This window comes from Pongo pygmaeus, chromosome 8 (genome assembly GCF_028885625.2).
Source record: "Pongo pygmaeus isolate AG05252 chromosome 8, NHGRI_mPonPyg2-v2.0_pri, whole genome shotgun sequence".
Taxonomy (NCBI): Eukaryota; Metazoa; Chordata; class Mammalia; order Primates; family Hominidae; genus Pongo; species Pongo pygmaeus.
Window position 1 is genome coordinate 105310340 of NC_072381.2, and position 24804 is coordinate 105335143.

Genomic DNA, 24804 nt, shown 5'->3' on the forward strand with positions numbered 1-24804 from the left:
TTGCAAACTCTGTGCTAGATTCTGGAGATGCAGCTGCCAACCAGCCAGAACCAGTCTCTGGATGCAGTGTGGACTGGCATGGAGCCTAAACCAGACTCTCAGAATGGAAAAACCTTACCAAACACCGCTAGATGTATGTACTACCACATCAGCTTTCTTTTCTTTCTTTCTTTTTTTTTTTTTTTTTTTGAGACAGAGTTTCACTTTTTTGCCCAGGCTGGAGTGAAGTGGTGCAATCTCAGCTCACTGCAACCTCCACCCCCCAGGTTCAAGTGATTCTCCTGCCTTAGCCTCCTGAGTAGCTGGGATTCAGGTGCATGCCACCATGACCAGCTAATTTTTTGTATTTTTAGTAGAGACAGGGTTTCACCATGTTGGCCAGGCTGGTTCCGAACTCTTGACCTTAGGTGATCCACCCGCCTCCGCCTCCCAAAGTGCTAGGATTACAGATGTGAGCCACCACACCTGGCCACCACATCACCTTTCAATAGATGCTAATTTATTTCATGAGGACCTAGAGATGGCTTACCCCTGGAACAGACGGAGACCATTCTGAATTGTTCTGAATATGTTTGTATTTAAATATGTCCCAGATAATAAAATAGAAAGAATGCTTCATCTGATCTGAGAGCAGGAGCAAAGCCTTTCTGAAGGGTTGCCGGCACTGTGGGTTTCAGGCAGGGCCTCTCTGGAGCTGCCTCATCTCCATTTCTTTCTTTCTGGCCTGGGGCTGCACTTTGGCTCTGACTCCGTGCCTTCTGCTGGGAGCTCTCCTCACAGGGCTTACTTGAGGGATACTTCTTTTGAGGTGGAAGTTAACCTGGAAGAAAAAAAGCAGAAGCTAGGAGATCCATTTGGACCATCTTTTGCCATAGTTCCAGTTTCTGAGGGATGGGTACTAGGGAAAATTATTATAGCAGTGACCCAGAGAAGCACTGGTGGTGTCATACAGACTTGGCTAACGTTCCCCCAAAATTGGTATGCAATCATTGGTGATAGATAGAGTGCGACTGGATGAACTTAATATACATTGATTTTATATGTATTAGAAAAAAATGGGCTGGGTGTGGTGGCTCATGCCTGTAATCCCAGCACTTTGGGAGGCTGAGGCGCTGGATCACCTGAGGTCAGGAGTTCAAGACCACCCTGGCCAATATGGTGAAACCCTGTCTCTACTAAAAATACAAAGAAATTAGCCAGGTGTGGTGGCACACACCTATAGTCCCAGCTACTCAGGAGGCTGAGGCAGTAGTATTGCTTGAACCCGGGAGGTGGAGGCTGCAGTGAGCTGAGATCTTGCCACTGCACTCCAGCCTGGGTGACAGTGAGACTCCATCTTAAAAAAAAAAAAAAAAAAAAAAGATTAAGAAAAAAATTAGTTTGGGCATGGTGGCTGTAATCCCTGCACTTTGGGAGGCTGAGGCGGGCAGATCACTTGAGATCAGGAGTTAGAGACCAGCCTGGCCAACATGGTGAAACCCCGTCTCTACTGAAAATACAAAAATTAGCAGGGCTGGTGGCACATGCCTGTAGTTCCAGCTATTTGGGAGGCTGAGGCAGGAGAATTGCTTGAACTCAGCAGGCAGAGGTTGCAGAGAGCCAAGATCATGCCACTGCACTCCAGCCTGGGTGACAGAGTGAGATTCCATCTCAAAAAGAAAAAAAAGTAAAGAAAAGAAAGAAAAATATATCAGCCAGGCACGGTGGCTCACGCCTGTAATCCCAGCACTTTGGGAGGCTGAGGCAGGTGGATCACAAGGTCAGGAGATCGAGACCATCCTGGCCAACATGGTGAAACCCCGTCTCTACTAAAAATACAAAAAAATTAGCAGGGCATGGTGGCGGGCACCTGTAGTCCCAGCTACTCAGGAGGCTGAGGCAGGAGAATGGCGTGAACCCGGGAGGCGGAGCTTGCAGTGAGCCGAGATCGCGCCACAACACTCCAGAATGGGCGAGAGCGAGACTCCGTCTCAAAAAAAAAAAGAAAGAAAAATATATCTACACATCAAATATGATTTCACCAATACTGCCACTTAGGACAAGAGCCATGATTGACAGTGCTGTAATAATCTTCTTTACGCTGCCTGGGTTGACTCACAGGTGCCATGCTCAGGCATGCCAGTAAGTGTCACCATGCTTTAGAACTAAACCTTCGGCCTACTTGTTTCACTTTAAAGATAGTAGAGATGATAAAGAGTGTTGGTATGGACTTAGGGATTTATTTTACTTTTTTTTTTTTTTTTAATTTTAGAGATGGGGTCTTGTTATGTTGTCCAGGCTGGACTCAAACTCCTGGGTTCAAGATCCCCCTGCCTCAGCCTCTCAGTCTCCTGAGTAGCTGGGACTACAGGCACATGCCACCACACCCTGCTTGGATTCTTAAACTGGAAATTTCCATGTGTGTTAATGCATCCTTTCAAGCGCTACATTGCAACTTCTCTTCTGGCCACAGCACGCAGATGGAAAGATATTTTTCACGGACAAATGTGGGACATTCGGGGTGTGGAAGAGCCATAGAACTATCCCAGGCTGAAGAGGAAGGAGAGGGAGTGGCACACTGTCCTAACCACACTCCTCTGGGGCAGGCCTGGGCTTTCCCACCCTTGGAACAGCTTGAGCCCCTGAAGCCAGCTGGGAGTTAAAAAACATGCCACTGACTGAGAGGCCTCTCTGTAGGGTTATTTCCTGCCCCTTCCGCAAAAATTGATAGCCAATTTTTCTGCTAGTTCCTCCAGGAGGGAAGGGGAGAATCAGAGCCAACTGTGCTGTATTATTTACCAGTTCCTATTTAGTAACATAGGAATCTAGGACAGAAAAAAACGAGAGAGAACAGAGACAAGAAAATGAGGCAAGGACAGACGAAAAGGAAAGGAGTGGTGACATGTGGAAGGCCTTGGGGAAAAGCAAAGAGAACACTGGGCCCCGGAAGATATTTTACTTCATTTTATTTTTATTTTGAGATAAGGTCTTACTCTGTCATCCAGGCTGGAGTGCAGTGGTACAATCACAGCTCACTGCAGCCTCCATCTCCTGGGTTCAAGTGATCCTTCCACCTCAGCCTCCCAAGTAGCTGGCACTACATGTGCATGACACCATGCCCGGCTAATTTTTGAACTGTTTTGTAGAGACATGATTTCGCCATGTTGCCCAGGCTGGTCTCAAACCCCTGGGCTCAAGTGATCTGCCAGCCTCGGCCTTCCAAAGTGCTGAGATTACAGGTGTGAGTCACTGTACCCGGCCGAGACATTTTAAAGCTGGAAATTCTGTAATAAACAATCTTTTTTTTTTTTTTTTTTTTGAGATGGAGTCTTGCTCTGTCGCCCAGGCTGGAGTGCGGTGGCACAATCTCGGCTCACTGCAACCTCCGCCCCATGGGTTCAAGCAATTCTCTTGCCTCAGCCTCCCAAGTAGCTGGGATTACAGGCGTGCGCTACCACACTTGGCTAATTTTTGTATTTTGAGTACAGACAGGGCTTCGCCATGTTGGCCAGGCTGGTCTCAAATTCCTGACCTCAAGTGATCCGCCTGCCTCAGCCTCCTGAAGTGCTGGGATTACAGGTGTGAACCACCACACCTGGGCAATATTTTTTTCCTTTTTTCTTTCCCAGACAGATGGATATCTGCTTTAGACTGGGAAGGGAGATAGACTGCTTTGTGATCAATAAATGGGTTTTTAGTTGTTACTGTGTCTGGAAATTGTATCCAAATGACAGACATCTTTTCTCCTCTGAGTATATTTGACATAATGATGGGTTATGTTAATTTATTTAAAGAATAAGTGAAAAAGGGGGCAAAATTCTTTGAAATTGAGTGTGTTACTCAAGAGGATGTGCAGTTGTTTGAATTTGGCGTTGAACAGACTTGCTGGTAATGCAAAACTTATATATGTAGCTGCTTAACAGTCATTCAATTTTAGGATATAACAAGAAAAAAGGGAAGGAGGACCCCAGATCAGCTAATAGGCTGCAATGAAAGATTTACTCTCTGTTTCCTGCAACTGTAAGGAGAAGTAATTTACATTATTTAGGAGATGGGACTAGGGGAGGGGATGGAGGAAGAAACCATCTGGAAATTCCAGAGGAATTCTCAAAGGACTTAAAGCATAGTTCTTTCTCCTGATCCTTGTGTTACAATAAGGAGCTACAAACACAGGTTGTACACTTAGTATGAGTTCCAGTAACACATTGGCTAAGAAGGGAGCCAGAGAGCCTGATATAGGTTCGAATACTGACTCCCACCACTTGCTATGTGATATGACACAAGTTTCTTTTATCTTCTCTAAGCCACAAATAGGGATACTTGCATCTACCTCACAGGGTTCTTGTGAAGGTTAAATGGGATAATGCTAGAAAGCTCTCATATCATGTCATACATAGTACTTATTCAATAAATAGTAAAAGACAAGCTTGACTTGACTGCATTGTGTTAATAGGGAAAGGTGGTGGGAGGGTCTACTAACGGTTGTGTACAGAAGGAGTGAGGCGGCCCTAGGAAAGGCTGACTTTTAGGAAATGAGATCTGTAGATGGCCGTTAAATAGGACTGCCTCATTATTTTGTCCTCATTTGAGAAATCTGAGGATTAGTGTCTACGATCTCTGAGCTCTGTTAGCTCTCAGATCTTAATACAACCAAAACTGAAAAGATCCAGGCTGTAAAATCAAAGAAGTTCTTTGCTTCTCATCCTATCTATAAAAGAAAGCCCTGGAGAGTTGAATCTTGAAGAGTAGCTGGCTTTTTGCGGCATGAGTGGAAAGCAAGATCAGGGCCCATGGAGCACCAGAAAGGATGGTACAGCGCCCTCTGGTGGCAGTCCTTGCCAGTGGCACAGAAGAATGCAAGCCTGCTGCCTTTCTCTGTGAAAACTGGTCTTAAAGAAACTATCAGATTTAGGCCGATCACATTCTAAGCGGAGGGAGCACAGTGGCTCACGCCTGTAATCCCAGTGCTTTGGGAGGCCAAGGTGTGAGGATCTCTTGAACCCAGGAGTTCAAGGCTGCAGTGAGCCATGACTGTACCACTGCACTCCAGCCTGGGCTACACAGAGAACCCCATCTCTACAAAAATAACAAAAATTAGGCCGGGTGCGGTGGCTCACGCCTGTAATCTCAGCACTTTGGGAGGCCGAGGAGTGTGGATCACCTGAGGTCAGGAGTTCAAGGCCAGCCTGGTCAACATGGTGAAAACCCGTCTCTACTAAAAATGCAAAAATTAGCTGGGCATGGTGGCACATGCCTGTAGTCCCAGCCACTTGGGAGGCTGAGGCAGGAGAATCATTTGAACCCAGGAGGCGGAGGTAGCAGTGAGCCGAGAATGTGCCATTCACTCCAGCCTGGGCAACAGAGCGAGACTCTAGTCTCAAAAAATAAAAATGGCCAGGCGCGGTGGCTCACGCCTGTAATCCTAGCACTTTGGGAGGCCGAGGCAGGCAGATCACCTGAGGTCAGGAGTTCAAGATCAGCCTGGCCAACATGCCAAACCCCTGCCTCTACTAAAAATACAAAAAATAGCTGGAGGTGGTGGCACATGCCTGTAATCTCAGCTATTTGGGAGGCTGAGGCAGGAGAATTGCTTGAACCCAGGAGACAGTGGTTGCAGTGAGCCGAGATTGAGCCACTGCACTCCAGCCTGGGTGACAGAGTGAGACTCCGTCTGGAAAAAAAAAAAAAAAAATTAGCTGGACAAGGCGGCATGTGCCTGTAGTCCCAGCTACTTGGGAAGATGAAGCAGAAGATCTCTTGAGTCTGAGGCTGCAGTGAGCCATAATCGTGCCAGTGCACAGCCTGAGGGACAGAGACACTCCCTGTCTCTATGAAAGAAGAAGAAGAGGAGGAAGAGGAGGAGGAAGAGGAGGAAGACAGGAGGAGGAGGACATATCCGACCTCCCTTGTTTGACTGTAGGTCATAAGACCCTACCTTGTTTGACTATATGTCATAAGTCCCTCTTTCCAGAGAGGGTATTGACCCACGCCCAGAAGGAAGAAATTCATGGTCAGAGAGCCCAGAAGAATCTGGAAAGATAGGCCTTGCTAGATTTCTTCACTCAGTGCATAGCATTAGCTGATACTTTTTTTTGTCCAATTGCATTTATACCTAGCTGTACCTACTTTGTTGAACCTACGCATAAAAGTGGACAATTTCCCCTGTATCTTTGGGCCTTCATTCTGAAGGCTTCTGTGTATACACGTTAAATAAATTGGTATGCTCACACAAAACAAACAAACAAAAACAAAAAACAGGCCGGGCACAGTGGCTTACGCCTGTAATCCCAGCACTTTGGGAGGCCGAGGTGGGCAGATCACCTGAGGTCAGAAGTTCGAGACCAGCCTGACCAACAAGGAGAAACCCCGTTTCTACTAAAAAGAAATACAAAAATTAGCCAGGCATGGTGGCACATGCCTGTAATCCCAGCTACTCGGGAGGCTGAGGCAGGAGAATCACTTAAACCTGGGAGGCAGAGGTTGCAGTGAGCCAAGATCATTCCATTGCACTCCAGCCTGGGCAACAAGAGTGAAACCCCGTCTCAAAATAATAATAATAATAAAAATAAAATAAAATAAAAATAAATTGGTATGGCTTTTCTCCAGTTAATCTGCCTTTTGAGAGTTGATTTGGCCGCTGCATACTAAAGGCTTTATGTGCACATTCTCATTTCAGCCTCTGGTGAAGGAGGCACTATTATTACCAATTTACTGAGAATAAGAGAGATTAGGTAATTTGTCCAAGGTCTGTGGGCAAATGAGCTGAATTTAGAACTAGACAGTGCTTTAAATCACTATGCTATGTTAGATAGAAGAGGAAAAGCCAAAAGGAAGTGAGGAAGGATATAATAGGAGAGTGACAGAACAAAAATTAGGATGTGCGAGCAATTAATTCTTTAAAAAACAGTAAAAGAAAGAAGCTGGGCAAAGATTAAAGCTGTGCAATCACTTAAGATTTTGTAAGAGCCAAGGGTGGTGGCTCATGCCTGTAATCTCAGCACTTTGGGAGGCTGAGGCAGTCAGAACACTTGAGTCCAGGAGTTCAAGACCAGCCTGGGTAACACAACGACATCCTTTTTCTACAAAAAGTAGAAAAATTAGTCGGACATAGTGGTGTGCGCTTATACTCACTCTCAGCTACTCGGGAGGCTGAGGCGGCAGGATTGCTTCAGCCTGGGAGATCAAGGCTGCAGTGAGCCACAGTGGTGCCACTGCACTCCAGCCTGGGTGACAGAGCAGGATACTGTCCTCCAAAAGAGACTGTATACGTGATCTTTACAGTGAACCGTCAAACTTAGCCTAACTCACCAATGTTGGTTCCGCAGGACCCACGGTCACAGTCACCGTCTCTGGGTCAAACCCAGGTGCTGTGGCACTAACAGTGTAGATACCCGGAAGCAGCAGCCGGAAGTAATCACCATGGTCACCTGAAAGTCACAAAGATACAACTCAGTCTACTGATTAAAAACCTGTCCCAAATAAGCTGGGGTTTTTAACTGACTACAAGGTTGGCTTTTCTTTTTTTTGAGACGAGATCTTGCTCTGTCACCCAGGCTGGAGTGAAGTGGTGCGATCTCGGCTCACTGCAACCTCTGCCTCTCAGGTTCAAGCAATTCTCCTGCCTCAGTCTCCCAAGTAGCTGGGATTACAGGTGCGTGCCACCATGCTCAGCTAATGTTTGTATTTTCAGTAGAGACGGGGTTTCACCATGTTGGCCAGGCTATTATCGAACCCCTGACCTCAGGTGATCTGCCCACCTCAGACTCCCAGTGCTGGGATTACAGGTGTGAGCCGCTGAGCCTGTTGGCTTTTTTTTTTTTTTTTTTGAGGTGGAGTCTCACTCTGTCACTCTGTTGCCCAGGCTGGAATGCAGGGGTATGATCTCAGCTCACTGCAACCCCTACCTCCCGGGTTCAAGCAATTCTCCTGCTTCAGCCTCTCAAGTAGTTGGGATTACAGGTATGCACCACCACACCCAGCTAATTTTTATATTTTTAGTAGAGATGGGGTTTCACCATGTTGGCCAGGCTAATATTGAACCCCTCGCCTCAGGTGATCTGCCCACCTCAGCCTCCCAGTGCTGGGATTACAGGCGTGAGCCGCTGAGCCTGTTAGCTTTTGGCTTTTTTTTTTTTTTTTTTTTTTTTGAGATGGAGTCTCACTCTGTCACTCTGTTGCCCAGGCTGGAATGCAGTGGTATGATCTCAGCTCACTGCAACCCCTACCTCCCAGGTTCAAGCAATTCTCCTGCCTCAGCCTCCCAAGTAGCTGGGATTACAGGCATGCACCACCACACGCAGCTAATTTTTATATTTTTAGTAGAGACGGGGTTTCACCATGTTGGTCAGGCTGGTCTCAAACTCCTGACCTCAGGTGATCCGCCCACCTCGGCCTCCCAAAGTGCTGGGATTACAGGCATAAGCCACCGAGCCCGGCCGTCTTTCCTTTTTCAAAATAAATAAACAGAGTCCGGTTCTCACTATGTTGCCCAGGCTCGTCTCAAACTCCTGGGCTCAAGTGATGCTTCCGCCTCAGCCTCCCAAAGTGCTGTGATTACAGGCATGAGCCACTGCACCCAGCCTGGCTTTTCTTAATAGCATGACACTAGTAAAGATTTAAATCATTTGTGGACTATCTTAATAGGAGTATGGCCTCAGCTCCTACGAAGCAGGAGTTTTACTGTGCTCTACACTGAACGTGTTAAATGTAATTCTAGACCCTGTAGTTAATACAAACTCATCTCCAGTAAAGGATCACTAGGAGAGAGGAAAGGTTGAAAGGTCTGTGAATGTTTTGCCTAATAAAGAAATTACGTGAGACCACAGTTTTGATATTTGAAAGGCCACTGTGAAGAAATGATGTCTATCTAAAGAAATAAGAATGAGAAGTATGGGTTTAAGTTGCAGGGAGGCAGATTTTGCTAGACAGAAATAAAACCTGTTGAGGCCAGGTGCGGTGGCTCATGTCTGTAATCCCAGCACTTTGGCAGGCCCAAGTGGGTGGATCACCTGAGGTCAGGAGTTTGAGACCAGCTTGGCCAACATGGTGAAACCCCCATCTCTACTAAAAATACAAAAATTAGCCAGGCGTCGTGGCACATGCCTGTAGTCTCAGCTACTTGGGAGGCTGAGGCAGGATAATTGCTGGACCGCGGGAGGTGGAGGCTGCAGTGAGCCGAGATCACGCCACTGCACTCCAGCCTTGGTGACAGAGCAAGATTCTGTCTCAAATAAAACAAACAAACAAACAAACCTGTTGAGAGAAACAGAGCTACAAAAAAAGGAATGGACTGCTTTATGAAATTGTGAGCACTCAAGCACAGACTAGATCAGAAGCCTGGAAAGGCTACACAGATGTACAGTGCAAAACCTGCGCCACTGAACATGGAGGCCCTGAGTTGGACAAAAAGCTGTCGGCGGTGTTGTATGGGTGTAATTTTATATTCAATGGGAAGGCTGGACTACATGACCAGTAAAGATACGATTTTGAGAGTCCTACCTCTTTTTTTGAGATAGGGTCTCACTCTGTTGCCCAGGCTAGAGTGCAGTGGTGCTATCATAGCTCACTGCAACCTTGAACTCCCAGACTCAAGCAATTTTCCTGCCTCAGCCTTTTGAATAGCTGGGACTATAGGCACACACCACTGTGACTGGTAAATTTTATTATTTTTATTTTTTGTAGAGACGGGGTCTTGCTATGTTGACCAGCATGGTCTTGAACTCTTGACCTCAAGCAATTCTCCCAGCTCAGCCTCCCAAAGTGCTGGGATTACAGGCATATGCCATTGTGCCCAGTGAGAATCTTATTTTTAATATTTCTTCTATTGGGCTGGTTGTAGTGGCTCATACCACTGCACTCCAGCCTGGGCGACAGAGCAAGACTCTGTCTCAAAAAACAAAAAAATTTCTTTTATCACCTTCAAAAGTATGGCAAGGGAAAAATAAAATTCAAAAGAAGCCTGTTTTTCTATAACAGGGAAAGAGCATTTTGGCTAATGACTTTCCATACCTTTAGACTCAATTATGACAGTGATTTTAAAATTCATTTTAAGTATATAGCAATGAATATTTGAAATAATAAATACAATAAACATTGAGACAAACAATAATGAGGAAGTTTTTTTCTGCCCCCTATTAAATGCCTGTAATTTACTTTACAATACTTCAGCAAAGTACATGTGTTGGATAGTTGAAATGTCACCCCAGGGGTTGTCGTTTTCTTAATTGGAGACTTGAATCCTGAAGTGGTTAGCGAGTGTTGTATCAGAAAGGCCCCATTCCAGATGCAGCTACTATGAGGGCTTCAGCTAGCTTTCTCTCTCAACAACACTAGATGCTTTGCTCAGTAATAACGAATGTTTACAATGGGTTTTTCCACTGGCGAAATGAAAAAAAAAATTTTTTTTTTTGAGATGGAGTCTTGCTCTGTTGCCTAGGCTGGAGTACAGTGGCTCGATCTTGGCTCACTGCAACCTCCACCTCCTGGGTTCAAGTGATTCTCCTGCCTTAGCCTCCTGAGTATCTGGGACTACAGGTGCCTGCCACCATGTCCGACTAATTTTTTGTATTTTTAGTAGAGATGGGGGTTTCACCATGTTGGCCAGGCTGGTCTTGAACTCCTGACCTTAGGTGATCCACCCGCCTTGGCCTCCCAAAGCGCTGGGATTACAGGTGTGAGCTACTGTGCCCAGCCTAATAATTTGTTAATTAACACAATGGCTGGTGAAAGTGGCACTTATTGGAAAAATTAGTGGGGTTTAATATGCTTTGTTTTTATTGTTGTTTTGAAACAGTCTCACTCTGCCCAGGCTGGAGTGAAGTGACATGATTTCAGCTCACTGCAACCTCCACCTCCCGGGTTCAAATGATTCTCATGCCTCTGTGCCTTAGCTTCCTGAGTAGCTGGGACTACAGACCACACCACTACACCCAGCTAATTTTTTTTTTTGAGATGGAGTCTCACTCTGTCGACCAGGCTGGAGTGCAGTGGCATGATCTTGCCTAACTGCAATCTCCACCTCCTGGGTTCAAGCGATTCTCCTGCCTCAGCCTCGCGAGTAGCTGGGACTACAGGCACACACCACTATACCTGGCTAATTTTTTGTATTTTAGTAGAGATGGGGTTTCACCGTGTTGCCTAGGCTGGTTGCGAACTCCTGAGCTCAGGCAATCCGCCTGCCTTGGCCTCCCAAAGTGCTGGGATTACAGGCGTGAGCCACTGCTCCTGGCCACACCCAGCTAATTTTTGTAGTTTTAGTAGAGACGGGGGTTTCACCATGTTGGCCAGGCTGGTCTTGAGCTCCTGACCTCAAGTGTTCCTCTCGCCTGAGCCTCCCAAAGTGTTGGGATTACAGACATGAGCCACTGTGCCCAGCAATATACGTTGATTGGCTAGACTGTTTTAGAGACATTCCCACACTTGCTTGGACAGAGCATAAGAATCTAGCAAAAGCCAGGTGTGCACTCTTGGAATCCCAGCACTTTGGGAGGCTGAGGCAGGCAGATCACTTGAGCTCAGGAGTTCGAGACCAGCCTAGACAACAGGGCAAAACTCTGTCTCTGTAAAAAAATAAAAAATAAAAAATAAAAAAATTAGCTGAGCATGGTGGTGTTCACTTGTAGTTCCAGCTACTTGGGAGGCTGAGGAGGGAGGCTCACCTGAGCCTGGAAGGTCAAGGCTGCAGTGAGCCCTGACTGCACCACTGCACTGCAGCCCAGGCAATAGAGTGAGACCCTGTAATCCAGCTATTTGGGAGGCTGAGGCAGAAGAATTGCTTGAGTTTGAGACCAGCTTGGACAACATAGTGAGATCCCATCACCTTGCTAGAAAGAATCTAGCAACCCCTGAAGAAGGCTGTGCTCATAAGAATGATTCCTACAACTCAGAAACATCTCTGTAAAAAACGGAAAAAGAAAAAACAAATAAAAAGGATGGTTCCTGAGTTTGGATTCCTAAACAGTCCTGTGTCCAGACATTGGGCTAACAGGCTCTGCTTGTCTGATACTTCACTGTGAGGCTACAGGATTCTGCCTTTAGACATTACCTTTGCCTTGAATGAACCTTTCATGTAAGATGCACTGAGATCACTTTAAAGGACAGAAAGCTGAGCGTTAGTTTATCCAGCTTAAACAGATTGTAGGAACTGTGAAATGGCTGCTTGGTAATAAATGTTAGTGTAGTAAAATTCAGGTGAGACTTGCTAGTATTAAGGTTGTGTGGAGGGCTGGGTGTGGTGGCTCACACCTGTAACCCTAGTACTTTGGGAGGCTTTTGAGCCCAGGAGCTCAAAACCAGCCTGGGCAACATGGTGAAACCCCATCTCTACAAAAAACACAAAAAATTAGTCAGGCATGGTGTTGCATGCTTGTAGTCCCAGCTATATTGGAGGCTGAGGTAGGAGGATGGCTTGAGCTCAGGAGGCAGAGGTTGCAGTGAGATCACACCACTGCCCTCCAGCCTGGATGGCGGAATGAGACTCCTTTTCAAAAAGAAAAAAAAAAAAAGAAAAAATGGTGGAGATTTAGGCAAATCTCACCTACCTGTAACCATAACCATTGGTAGCCACTGTTATGCATTAAAAGCAAAATAAAACAAAAAAAATCCTACAAGTTGTGCATGATCAAGCTGGGCTGAGTCAGCTTACAACACCATTCTGCTGTGAGATAATTCTGTACCCTTCTAGGAGGTTCCAGGTAGCTCTAAGATCCACCTCCACCATCAATCTTGCCCCAACAGTAAGCCTATGATGGAAAGAATCTTGCTAACTTTCCCAGTGGAGGTGTAGGGAAATGCCAAGTCAGCAACAAGGCTAACTATCTGTTTTACAGTCCTCTTTCTACCCGATTTCACACCAGTATGTGAGCTATTAACAGGCTTAAGCCCAGAAAATACCCCTAACAAAATTGTATGTGGTAGCAACTCCTGAATGCTGACGAGAAGTTACATTTACATCAGTCTTTCCTGGTCCTGACCTCTCAGGGATTGCTTGCATCAGAAGCAAAAGATTTTCCATTAAAACATCTTGGTTGTTTGATTCAGCCTCTTAATTTACTGTCTCCATCTTCATTGCCCTTCTTTCTTCCATCCCCCCCACTCCCAGCATCCTTGACATCCCTGCTGGTTTCACCGGCTTACAAACTGGCCCCTTGATTATGCCGAAGAAGATGGCAGGAGTGAATGCTTTCTTCTTACCCCTAAGCAGTGACCACCTACCTGAAGTGACATCATGGTTAATCCCACTGACAGAAATGACAGCATTGGCGAGATTATTGTAATTCTCATCAAGCACCATTCCCTTGATGCCCTGGTGAACCTGCAGGAACAAGTACATAGTTATGATCATAAAACATTTGTACCGTTCGTACAGTATTTTAGAGTCTCAAAGCCCTTTCTCTTATGTTTTTGCATTTTATCTTCACAAAGATGATGGTAATAGTCCCTTAACTGGTCTCTTTGCCTCTCTCCCTGCCCCAATTAATCTCTTCGCAATTAGAGTGGTCAGAGCGTTCCTGTTAAAGCCTGACTCAAATCATGTCACTATCCTACTCAAAACCTAACCCACTCTGAGCAAAAGCTCAGTTCTTGTGATGGTCTGTCTGTAAAGCTACCTGTTAGCTCTCTGATCCCATCTCCAACCACCTTTTCTCTCCCTTACTTCTGAGATCAGTCCAGCCACACTGGTGTCCTGGCTTTCTTTTCTTTCTTTTTTTTTTAAAAAAAATTTTTTTTATTTGCTGTGACAGACTGTAATAAAATACACATAAAATAAAATTTACCATTTTAAGTGTACAGTGTTATTAAATACATTTAGCTAGGTGCAGTGGCTCATGCCTGTAATCCCAGCACTTTGGGAGGCTGAGGTGGGCGGATCACCTGAGGTCAGGAGTTTGAGACCAGCCTGGCCAACATGGTGAAACCCCATCTCTATTAAAAATACAAAAATTAGCCAGGTGTGGTGGTGGACACCTGTAATCCTAGCTACTCAGAAGGCTGAGACAGGAGAATCGCTTAAACCCAGGAGGCGGAGGTTGCAGTGGGCTTAGATCACACCACTGCACTCCAGCCTGGGCGACAGAGCGAGACTCCATCTAAAAAAAAACATTTGTAATGTTGTGCAACCATCACCACCACCCATCTGCATAACTCTTTTTATCTTAAAAAACTGAAACCCTATATCTATTAAACAATGATTCTCCATTATCCCCTCCCCCAGCCCCTGGCAACCACCATTCTATCAATACTTTCCATCTCTATAATTTTGACTACTCTAAGTACCTCATATAAGTGGAACAATACAGTATTTGTCTTTTTGTGGATGGCTAATTTCACTTGGCATAATGTCCTCAAGATTCATCCATGTTGTAGCATGTGTCAGAATTTCCTTCCTTTTTTTTGAGATGGAGTTTCGCTTTTGTTGCCCAGGCTGGAATGCAATGGCGTGATCTCGGCTCACCACAACCTCCACCTCCCAGGTTCAAGCAATTCTCCTGCCTCAGCCTCTCGAGTAGCTGGGATTACAGGCATGTGCCACCATGCCCAGCTAATTTTGTATTTTTAGTAAAGACAGAGTTTCTCCATGTTGTTCAGGCTGGTCTCAAACTCTCAAACTCAGGTGATCCACCCACCTCAGCCTCCCAAAGTGCTGGGATTACAAGCGTGAGTCACCACACCTGGCAACAAATTCCTTCCTTTTTAAGGCTGTATAATATTCCACTGTATGGATATACCACATTCGTTTATACAGTCATCCACCAATGAACACTGGGTTGCTCCCACTTTTTGGCTATTGTAAATAATGCTGTTACGAATATGGGTGTGCAAATATCTCTGAGGCCCTTATTTCCATTCTTTTGAATATATACTCAAAAGTGGCATTGTTGGAGCACATAGGAATTCTAATTATTTGAGGAATTGCCATTAACTGTTTTTCATAATGAATGTACCACTTTACATTCCCATTAATAGTACACAAGGGTTCCAGTTTCTCCACATCCTTGCAAACATTTGTGAATTTCTGTTTTTTTGATAGCAGTCATCCTAATCAATTTGAGGTGGAATCTCACTGTAGTTTTAATTTGCATTTCCCTAATGATTAGTGGTGCTGAGCATTTTTCCTATTCTTTTTTTTGGTTTTGTACTTGCAGTTGTGTCCATTTTGAGGAACCCTTTTATCCCCTAGATATCTGCATGTTTCTCTCCCTAACCTCCTTGAAATTTTTGTTTAAATGTCACCTCCTCTGTAAGACTTTCTTCATAGCATTTCTCTTTTAACATGTTATACAATTTATTGTTTATTGCCTGTCTCTCCTCACTAGAAGGTAAGTTCCATATGGGCAGGGATATTTGCTTATTTATTCATAATTCACAGCATATAGTACAGTTTCTGACAAATAGTTGTGCTTGATAATTTTTTTTTGAGAAGAGTCTTGCTCTGCTGCCCAGGCTGGAGTGCAATGGCATGATCACAGCTCACTGTAGCCTTGACCTCCCGGCACAAGACAAGCGATCCTCCCACCTCAACCTCCTGTGTAGCTGGGCCTACAGGAGCATGGAGCATGCCACCATGCTTGGCTATTTTTTTTTTTTTTTAGTGGACATGGGGTTTAGCTGTGTTGCCCAGGCTGGTCTCAAACTCCTGAGCCCAAGTGATCCTCCCATCTCAGCTTCCCACACTGCTGGGATTACAGGTGAGAACCACTGTGTTCAGCTGCTCAATAATGTTGAATGAATAAATCTCAATGGAAGAAGACGCCCAGATCTATTGGACTGAGTCAGAGCAAAAGTCAGACCTGAACCAGTGAAACACCTTGCCTACCATTGAGAAGCACTTCTCTTTTTGCAAACATGAGAGTTAACAAATGAGGTTTTACCTGTTCCAGGAACTGGATTAGGGCTTCCCGATTACCCAGCCACTCCCGCTGTAACTCCTCTTGGGGTGGAAACTTGTCGCAACTCAGTTCCAGCGTGATCTCAAAGCAGTTGGTATGGAGATAATTAAAGTCTTGCATTCCTAAGGGAAAGAGGGCAGAGGCAGATTTCCATAACCAGGTTCCCACCCAATGCCCCATTTCATCTCTCTCCCTTTTTAAAATTTTCTGTGTTTATTTATTTGGGAATTACCTTTTAATTTTATTTATTTCATTGGCACATAATGTGTACATATTCATGTACATCACATAATAATATGTACGTATTCATGGGGCACGCATAGTGACGTTCAATAGACACATGTATGGTGATTAGATCAGGCTAATTAGAATATCCATTCTCCCAAACATTTATCATTTCTTTGTGTTGGAAACATCCAGCACCCCCTTCATTACCTTCTTTTTTTCTTTTCTTCATCAACTTCTATTCTACCTCTTGACCTCTATTTCTTTCTTTCCTCCATAAAATTTTTCCCAAGTTCCCAGTTCACATGCCTCTCTCTCTGCAGTTTCCTCTCTTCATAAATGCCCCTTTTGTCATCTTCATCCTTTATGTTTTTTTCCATTTCATGACTGAATTTCACTTCTTGTCCCTTTTATCATTTCCAAAGTCTGCTTATTAGCTGTGCCTTACTATAGACTATGCACATGGACTGTTTTTAAAAGAACAGATTTTCTCCTTGAACTACAATGTTCTTCAGACCTGGAAGGTTAGGAATGAGATTAACATTTTGCTTTCACATCCCCTCTCCTATCTAAGAACACAATATTAATCCGAAAATACCCATCCCAGAAAAACAGACTCCCGAAGAAGCAGAAGACAGCTATATTTTCTTCTTTTTCTATAAAATACTTGCTTGTTCTGATCCTCTACATTATTCAATTGAATCAATTACTTTTTAATATGTTTCTCATTATTAGGATGGTTATTTACATTACAATTTCATTTGGGTTAAAAATTATCCACTTAAAAATGTCTATACTACCCAAAGTGATCTACAGATTCAATGCAATCCCTATCAAAATCCCAATGATGTTTGTTGCAAAAATAGAAAACCCATCCTAAAATTCATATGGAATTTTAAGCAACCCAGAAGAGGAAAAACAATCTTGAAAAAGAAGAACAAAGCTAGAGACTCACAATTTCTGATTTTAAAACTTACTACAAAGCTACAGTAATCAAAACAATGTGGTACTGGTGTAAAGACAGGTATACAGATCAATGGAATGGAAGACAGCCCAGAAACTCTAGCATATATTGTCAAAGCATTTTTGACAAGAATGCCAAGACCGTTCAATGGGGAAAGGACAGTCATGTCAACAAACGGTGCTGGAGAAACTGGATATCCAAATGCAAAAGAATGAAGTTGGAGCCTTATCTAACACCACATACAAAAATTAACTCAAGATGGATCAGCAACCTAAACATAAGACCCAAAACTATAAAACTCTTAGAAGAATATATAGGGCAAAAGCTTCATGACATTGGATTTGGCAATGATTTCCTGGATATAAAATCAAAGACACAGGCAACAAAAGAAAAAAAATCACAGATTAGACTTCATGAAAATGGAAAAATTTTGTTCATCAAAGGACAGTATCTCTAGGACAGAATAGGTGATGACAGAATCAAACAGACCAACAAACAAACAAATACAATGTCAACAGAGTAAAAAGACAACCATGGAATGGGAAAAATATTTGTGATTCACATATCTGATAAGATATTAATATTCAGAATACACAGAGAACTCCTAAAACATAACAATAACAACAACAACAACAAAAACCCCAAACAACTTGATTTTTTAAATGGGCAAAGGACTTGAATAGACATTTCTCCAAAGAAGGTATATAAATGGCCAATAAGCACATGAAAAGATGCTCAATATCACTAATCATTAGAGAAATGCAAATCAAACTACCATGAGATACTACCTTGAACTTATTACGATGGCTACTATAAAAAAACAAAAAAAACAAAACAAAGAGTTGGGTGAGGATGTGGAGAAATTGAAACTCCTGTGCACGGGCGGTGTTTTCTATGGAAAACAGTATGGTAGTTCCTCAAAAAAATTAAAAATAGAACTACCTTATGTCCAACAATTCCACTTTTGGGTTTATATATCCAAAAGAACAGAAATCAGGGTCTCAAAGAGATATTTGCACATCATGTTTGTAGCACCATTATTCACAATAGCTAAAATGTGAAAGCAACCCAAGTGTCCATTGGTGGATAAATGAGAAACAAAATGTGGTATAAACATACAATGGAATATTGTTCAGCCTTAAAAAGTAAGGAAATTCTGACAAACATCATAACATGGATGAACTTTGAGGACATTATGGTAAGTGAAATAAGGCATTCACAAAAAGACAAATATTGCATGATCCCACTTATATGAGGTACTTAGAGCAGTCAAAATCATAAAGACAAAAAGTAGAATGGTGGTTGCCAGGGGCTGGGGTAAGGGGAAATGGAGAGTTATTGTTTAATGGGTATAGGGTTTCAGTTTTACAAGCTGAAAAGAGTTCTGGAGATGAGTGCTGGTGATGACTGTACAACATCACAAATGTACTTAATAATACGGAATCATATGCTTAAAAATTATTACAATGGTAAATTTTATGTTATGTATATTTTAGCACAATAAAAATGAAGCTGGGCACGGTGGCTCACGCCTGTAATCCCAGCACTTTGGGAGGCTGAGGCACGCGGATCACTTGAGGTCAGGAGTTTGAGAACAGCCTGACCAACATGGTGAAACTCCGTCCCTACTAAAAATACAAAAATTAGCCAGGTGTGGTGGCAGGTCCCTGTAGTCCTAGCTACTCGGGAGGCTGAGGCAGGAGAATCGCTTGAGCCGGGAGGCAGAGGTTGCAATGAGCCAAGATGGAGCCACTGCACTTCAGCCTGGGTGACAGAAAGAGACTCCATCTCAAAATAAATAAATAAATGAAGATGAAAAAAATTATCACTTACTTTTTAAGCAGATGAGTGCAAGCAGCTGTTACAGAAAGAATGGGGAAAGTTGAAGATAATAACTACAGCCTATTAAATTAGCTGTCTCCAAACAGTATGGAGGTTCCTCAAAAAACTAAAAATAGAACTACCAGTTGATTCAGCAATCCCACTGCTGGGTATATACCCAAAACAAAGGAAATCAGTATGTTGAAGAGTTATCTGCACTCCTGTGTTTGCTGCAGCACTATTCACAATAGCCAAGATTTGGAAGCAACCTAAGTGTGCATCAACAGATGAATGGATAAAGAAAATGTGGCACATACACACGATGGAGTACTATTCAGTCATTAAAAAAAATAAGATCCTGTCATTCGCAAAAACAGGGATGAAGCCAGGCAAAGAAAAACAGACTTTTCACGTTCTTTCTCATTTGTGGGAGCTAAAAATTTAAATAATTAAACTCATGAAAACAAAGAGGAAGGATGGTTACCAGAGGCTGGGAAGGATGGTGGGGGTGGGGAGAATGGGGATGGTTAATAGATACAAAAAACAGTTAGAAAGAATGAATGATAGCACAAAAGGGTGACTACCATCAGCAATAATTTGCTGTACCTTTTAGAATAACTGAGGGAGTACAATTGGAATGTTGGTAACACAAAGAAATGAATGCTTGAGGGGATGGACATCTCATTTACCCTGATGTAATTATTACACATTGCATGCCTGTATTAAAATATCACATATATCTCATAAATATATACACTTCGTATGTATCCATAAAAATTTAAAAATGCTTGAATAAAATAAATAAGTAAATTGGTTCTCTCCATGCATTAGAATCACCTAGAAGGCTGAACCTTCTGGCTAAATACAGCTTGCTGGGCTTCACCCCCAGAGTTTCTGATTCAGTAGGTACGAGGTGGGGTACAACTTATTAGAAATGTACATTTCTAGTAAGTTCCCAGCTCATGCTGATATGCTAATCAAGAGACCACACTGTTGGAAGAATCATTTTGATAAATTTAATGACCTTGGAATTGTACCAGCTTAATTTACGGCAATGATTCTCAGTGGAGGCATGGGCCTTGCTCTCTCAGAGGATGGAGAGGGAGAGGGAGGAAAGAGAGAAAAAAAGAACAAGCATGATTTGAAAAAGTATATTGGTTATTTTCAATTTGGAGGGCAAAAAATATTTTGCTTTCCTAATGCAAACTAAAGAAAGTAACTTTTAAAAAATTTAAAATTATGGATGTATTTATTTATTTTTCAGAGACAGGGTCTCGCTCTGCTGCCCAGGCTGGAGTGCAGTGTCATGATCATAGCTCACTGTAGCCTCAAACTCCCACCTTAAGCCATCCTCCCACCTCAGCCTCTCAAAGCGCTGGGATTACAGGTATGAGCCACTGCACCCAGCCGTGCCTTGTATTCAAGCGAGTTTTCGTCCCCAGTCTACCCTCCCAGTACATGGCAACTCCTCGGTTTTGCACTTCTCTACTCTCCACAGGACCAGCCACCAACTCAGCTCTCACCAATCTGTGGCCTGGGCCATGGCGAGGTCAGATTTGAGGGATGGGGAAAGACAGGTGCTAGAGAATGATTCCTAAAAGAACTCAGCTTCTTGCTCCAGACTCTTCTCTATCCTTCAATCCAGTGAAGGCTCATAAACAGAGGTTCTATCTTGACCCCTGGTCATGGGGAAGGCCCAGGGGATAGAGACAGAAGTCTCTTGTGGAGGTTTCTGCTCTTGAAGGCTACATTATCAATGGCCAATGTCCATGGCAAACCCCTGCTTGTGGGGGCCTGGCAGTTAGGGTCCGGGAAATGCATCTCAGGGGAACTGGTTGTGCCCAGGCCAGCTCCTCTGCTCATCTGTTGCTGTGTGAGACATACCTCTGTGCTACTTTTTAAAATACAGTTACATCATTTATAAGCCAGGCATTTCCAAATGCCTTATGTGTATTATTTTATTTAATACTCATATTAAAATTATGAGGCAAGTATTCTTTCTTTTTTTTTTTTTTTGGAGTCTCACTCTGTTGTCCAGGCTGGAGTGCAGTGGTGCAATCTTGGCTCACTGCACTGCAGCCTTGACTTCCTGGGCTCAGGTGATCCTCCCACTTCAGCCTCCCCATTAGCTGGGACTACAGGTGTGCACCACCATACCCAGCTAATTTTTCTTTTTTTTTGGTAGGGATGAGGTCTTGCTATGATGCCCAGGCTGGTTTCAAACTACTGGCCTCAAGAGATTCTCCCTTCTCGGCCTCCCAAGGTGCTGGGATTATAGGCATGAGTCACCATGCCTGGCCTTATTATTCTTAATTACAGATGAGGAAACCAAAGCACAGAGAGAATAAGTAATTATCCATCCCAGAGCCACATGACTAGTAAATGGGCAAGACAGTTTCAACCCAATCTACTCTCAGATCCCACAAGTGACTACATTATTTTCCTCCTATGCCCTAATCTATTGTGTAAACCACCAGTTTTACAGGACCAAAAGGTGTCCCAACCTTAGTTATTTTTTGTTTTTGTTTTTTTGAGACGGAGTCTCACTCTGTCACCCAGGCTGGAGTGCAGTGATGCGACCACGGCTCACTGCAAACTCTGCCTCCCAAGTTCACGCCATTCTCCTGCCTCAGCCTCCCAAGTAGCTGGGACTACAGGCGCCCGCCACCACACCTGGCTAATTTTTTCGTATTTTTAGTAGAGATGGGGTTTCACTGTGTTAGCCAGGATGGTCTCGATCTCCTGACCTCATGATCCACCCTCATCGGCCTCCCAAAGTGCTGGGATAACAGGCATGAGCCACTGTGCCCGGCCATCCCCACCTTAGTTTTAAAGAATCACAATATGATCACTAAATGCCAACCTGAGACTTCCTCATTTTCCAGATCTCAACTTGAGTGCAAAATTCTATGCTATTCCCATTGTTTCCCTGAGAAAACTGGGAATTTAGAAGGAGAAATGAGCACTATTCCACTTGAGCTTGAGAAGTTCCCAGGACTCCCCTTACCCTTGCTGAGAGAATACCAGGAAGCCCCATTGGTGATGCCATCTGGGAAGTAATCTCCGCAGTTCCAACCTTGGAACATCCATCCATGTGCATAGGAGTAGACCTTGGCCAGCTAGAGGAAAAGCAGGAGGAAAACGACCTTGATGATTCCCAACTCAAACGGCAATGCTCCTACTCACAGTTAGGTTGAAGCCAAGAAGCCCTGCTGGGTATATAAACAGTGAATTATTTGCTTTAGTGAAAGAAAATAAGATCAGGGATAGAGACAGCGTGTGTATGTGTGTGTGTATGAGTGTGTATATGGAGGTGGGTATGTGTGAATGCATGTGTGTGAATGTGACTGTGTGTCTAAGAGAGTGTATGTGTGGCAGACTAGAGTTATGAAATCTGTATTCTGATTTTGTCACTATCTTGGGGCTGAGTTTTCTCTTGTGCAAAGTGAGGAGTTGCACTAGATGATATTGAAGGTCCCTTGTTTTTGTGCCATTTTCTAGCCGAATTTTGTCAAAGAAATCAAGGAGTAAGTAAGGCAAGACTTCTCCAGGAAAAGTAATGCATATTTAGGGGGTGAGAGGTGTGCGTTGGAGGGAGAGGAATATATTTGAACTCTATAATTCTCCTTCATTACTATTTACTATACAGTGGGCAAAGTGAGATCAATGGAGAAAAAAACAATGTGCTATTCACCATGTAGTTCATTAATGATTAATACTTAATATCATTAATGTTTATTTAAATTATATAGATATATTATATATTAATACATTCGTATATAATTTTTTTTTTGAGACGGAGTTTCACTCTTGTCACCCAAGCTGGAGTGCAGTGGCACAATCTTGGCTCACTGCAACCTCCGCCTCCCAGCTTCAAGTGATTCTCCTGTCTCAGCCTCCCAAGTAGCTGGGATTACAGGCACCCACCACCGTGCCTGGCTAATTTTTGTATTTTTAGTACAGACAGTGTTTTGCCATGTTGGGCAGGCTGGTCTCAAACTCCTGACCTCAGGCAATCCGTCTGCCTCGGCCTCCCAAAGTGCTGGGATTACAGGCGTGAGCCACCGTGCCAGGCCAATAATTACAAATTTATTATATTATACCATTTTATATATTAATATAAAATTAATGTTAACATATCGTTTTGAACTTTAAATCTTTTTCATGTAGTCTATTTTTCTTTTTTTCTTTAAGGCCCCACCTAATACTATCACAGTCTATTTTTCATTAATATGGATATATTATCATAAAATTCTACTTTAGACCCCCCAGAAATTCACATTTAATGACACTCGTGCTATTAGTCTTTGGGCATTTTTCTCGCTCATCATTAGCCTAAGTATTTTCTGCATCGTGGTAATTACTATAAAGTTTTCTTTGTATTTACTTTGTTATGAATCTATGGCTTATCATTCAAAACCAAATGTCATTTACTAGACTGTAAGCTCCTCACAAACAAGCGGTATTTTCAATTACTTTCTGTGGCCTCGCGCTGAAAAGGGTTCTGTGTTACTGATCTTAAGCTCATCTCCTGAGCCCCAAGTTCCCCTGGCGGGACAAGCCCCTTCTCCACATACCTTCTGGAAAAGCTTGTCGTCAGGCGTAGGGGTGTTGGCGGTGCGGCGGACCCCTCGGACCCGGTGCTCAAAGGACTTGTCATACGGGTAATTGGCCACCACCGCCCCTCCGTGGAGATTGGCTGAAAGAACAAAGTTGAAGGAGTGCATCCACCGGATCACTGCCCGGGTCTCGGGTTCCACCTGGGAGGAGGCGAGAGGTTGGCGGTGAAGGGGCAACTGGGGCTACCAAACAAATGGCGGTTAGAGTAAGTCTGTCAGGAAGTGGCCTGAGGAGATAAAATGTCTGAATGAAACAGTGAGCGTCTTGGCGGATATGAAAAGTGGAGATGGGGAAATGTTGACCTTTGGCATGATGGTTTCAACAATGGCGTGTATAGAGTTTTTTCAAAATGAAATCTTATGTGGAATCCCAATATACAAAAGAGGTAAAGAGAGAGCATTTAGGGCAAGGAAACTATTCTGCATGATACCATAATGGTGGCTATATATCATCATACCTTTGTTGAGACCCGTAGAATGCACAACACCAAAAGAGCAGTAACGTAACTATGGACTCAGAGCGCTCATGATGAGTCAAGGTAGGTTCATGACTGACTGTGATAAACACACCCCTCTGGGGTGGGATGTTGATGGTGGGGTGGGTGGAGTGGGGTGGGGAGTATATGAGAACTCTACTTTTTGCTCAATTTTGCTGTGAACCTAAAACTACCCTAAAAAATAAAGTCTGTTGAGAGAGAAAGAAAGGGAGAGAGAGAGAGAAGTTTTTTGTTTTGTTTTGTTTTTTGTTTTTGAGACAGGGTCTCACTCTGTCACCCAGACTGGAGTGCAGTGGTGCAATCTCAGTTCATTGCAGCCACCACCTCCCGGATTCAAGCGATCCTCCTACCTCAGCCTCCCTAGTAGCTGGGACTACAGGCATGCAACACCACACCTGGCTAATTTTTGTATTTTTTGTATAGATGGGGTTTTGCCATGTTACCGAGGCTGGTCTTGAACTCCTTAAGCAATGTGCCCATCTCCACCTCCCAAAGTGTTGGGATTACAGGCGTGAGCCACCATTCCCAGCCAAAAAAGAGAAGTTCTGTATGAAGAGATATCATGATTGGAGAGCTCAGAGCCCCAGCTTGGCCTCTCTCTGGACCCTAGAAAAGGGTTTCCCATTTTACCCACTGCTCCAGTGACTTCTAAGTCATCTTAGCAGAAATTTAGGACTCCAATAAATCAATCTGAAAAATGCTAGTTTACAGTAATGGTTTTCAACCTCCTTTCTCCCCGCTGTAATATTGACATGTAGAATACACTCCTGTGGTCATATCCAAATTTCATGGGTTAGACATACTGTCAGATG

The 24804-nt window shown here is 43.7% G+C and overlaps 1 protein-coding gene across 1 annotated transcript in view; it reads right to left on the reverse strand.

The window, feature by feature from the left end:
• Window positions 1-234: 234 nt before the first annotated feature.
• Window positions 235-24804, reverse strand: part of CPN1 (carboxypeptidase N subunit 1) — a 40331-nt gene continuing 15761 nt past the window's right edge. The window contains exons 4-9 of the mRNA XM_054436888.2: window positions 23454-23636; window positions 21884-21995; window positions 15849-15988; window positions 13192-13291; window positions 7288-7406; window positions 235-820 (exon numbers count right to left, since the gene is read on the reverse strand). Of these exons, the coding sequence (XP_054292863.1) occupies window positions 674-820; window positions 7288-7406; window positions 13192-13291; window positions 15849-15988; window positions 21884-21995; window positions 23454-23636 (801 nt within the window). The 3' untranslated portion in view covers window positions 235-673. The remainder of the gene's footprint in view (window positions 821-7287; window positions 7407-13191; window positions 13292-15848; window positions 15989-21883; window positions 21996-23453; window positions 23637-24804) is intronic.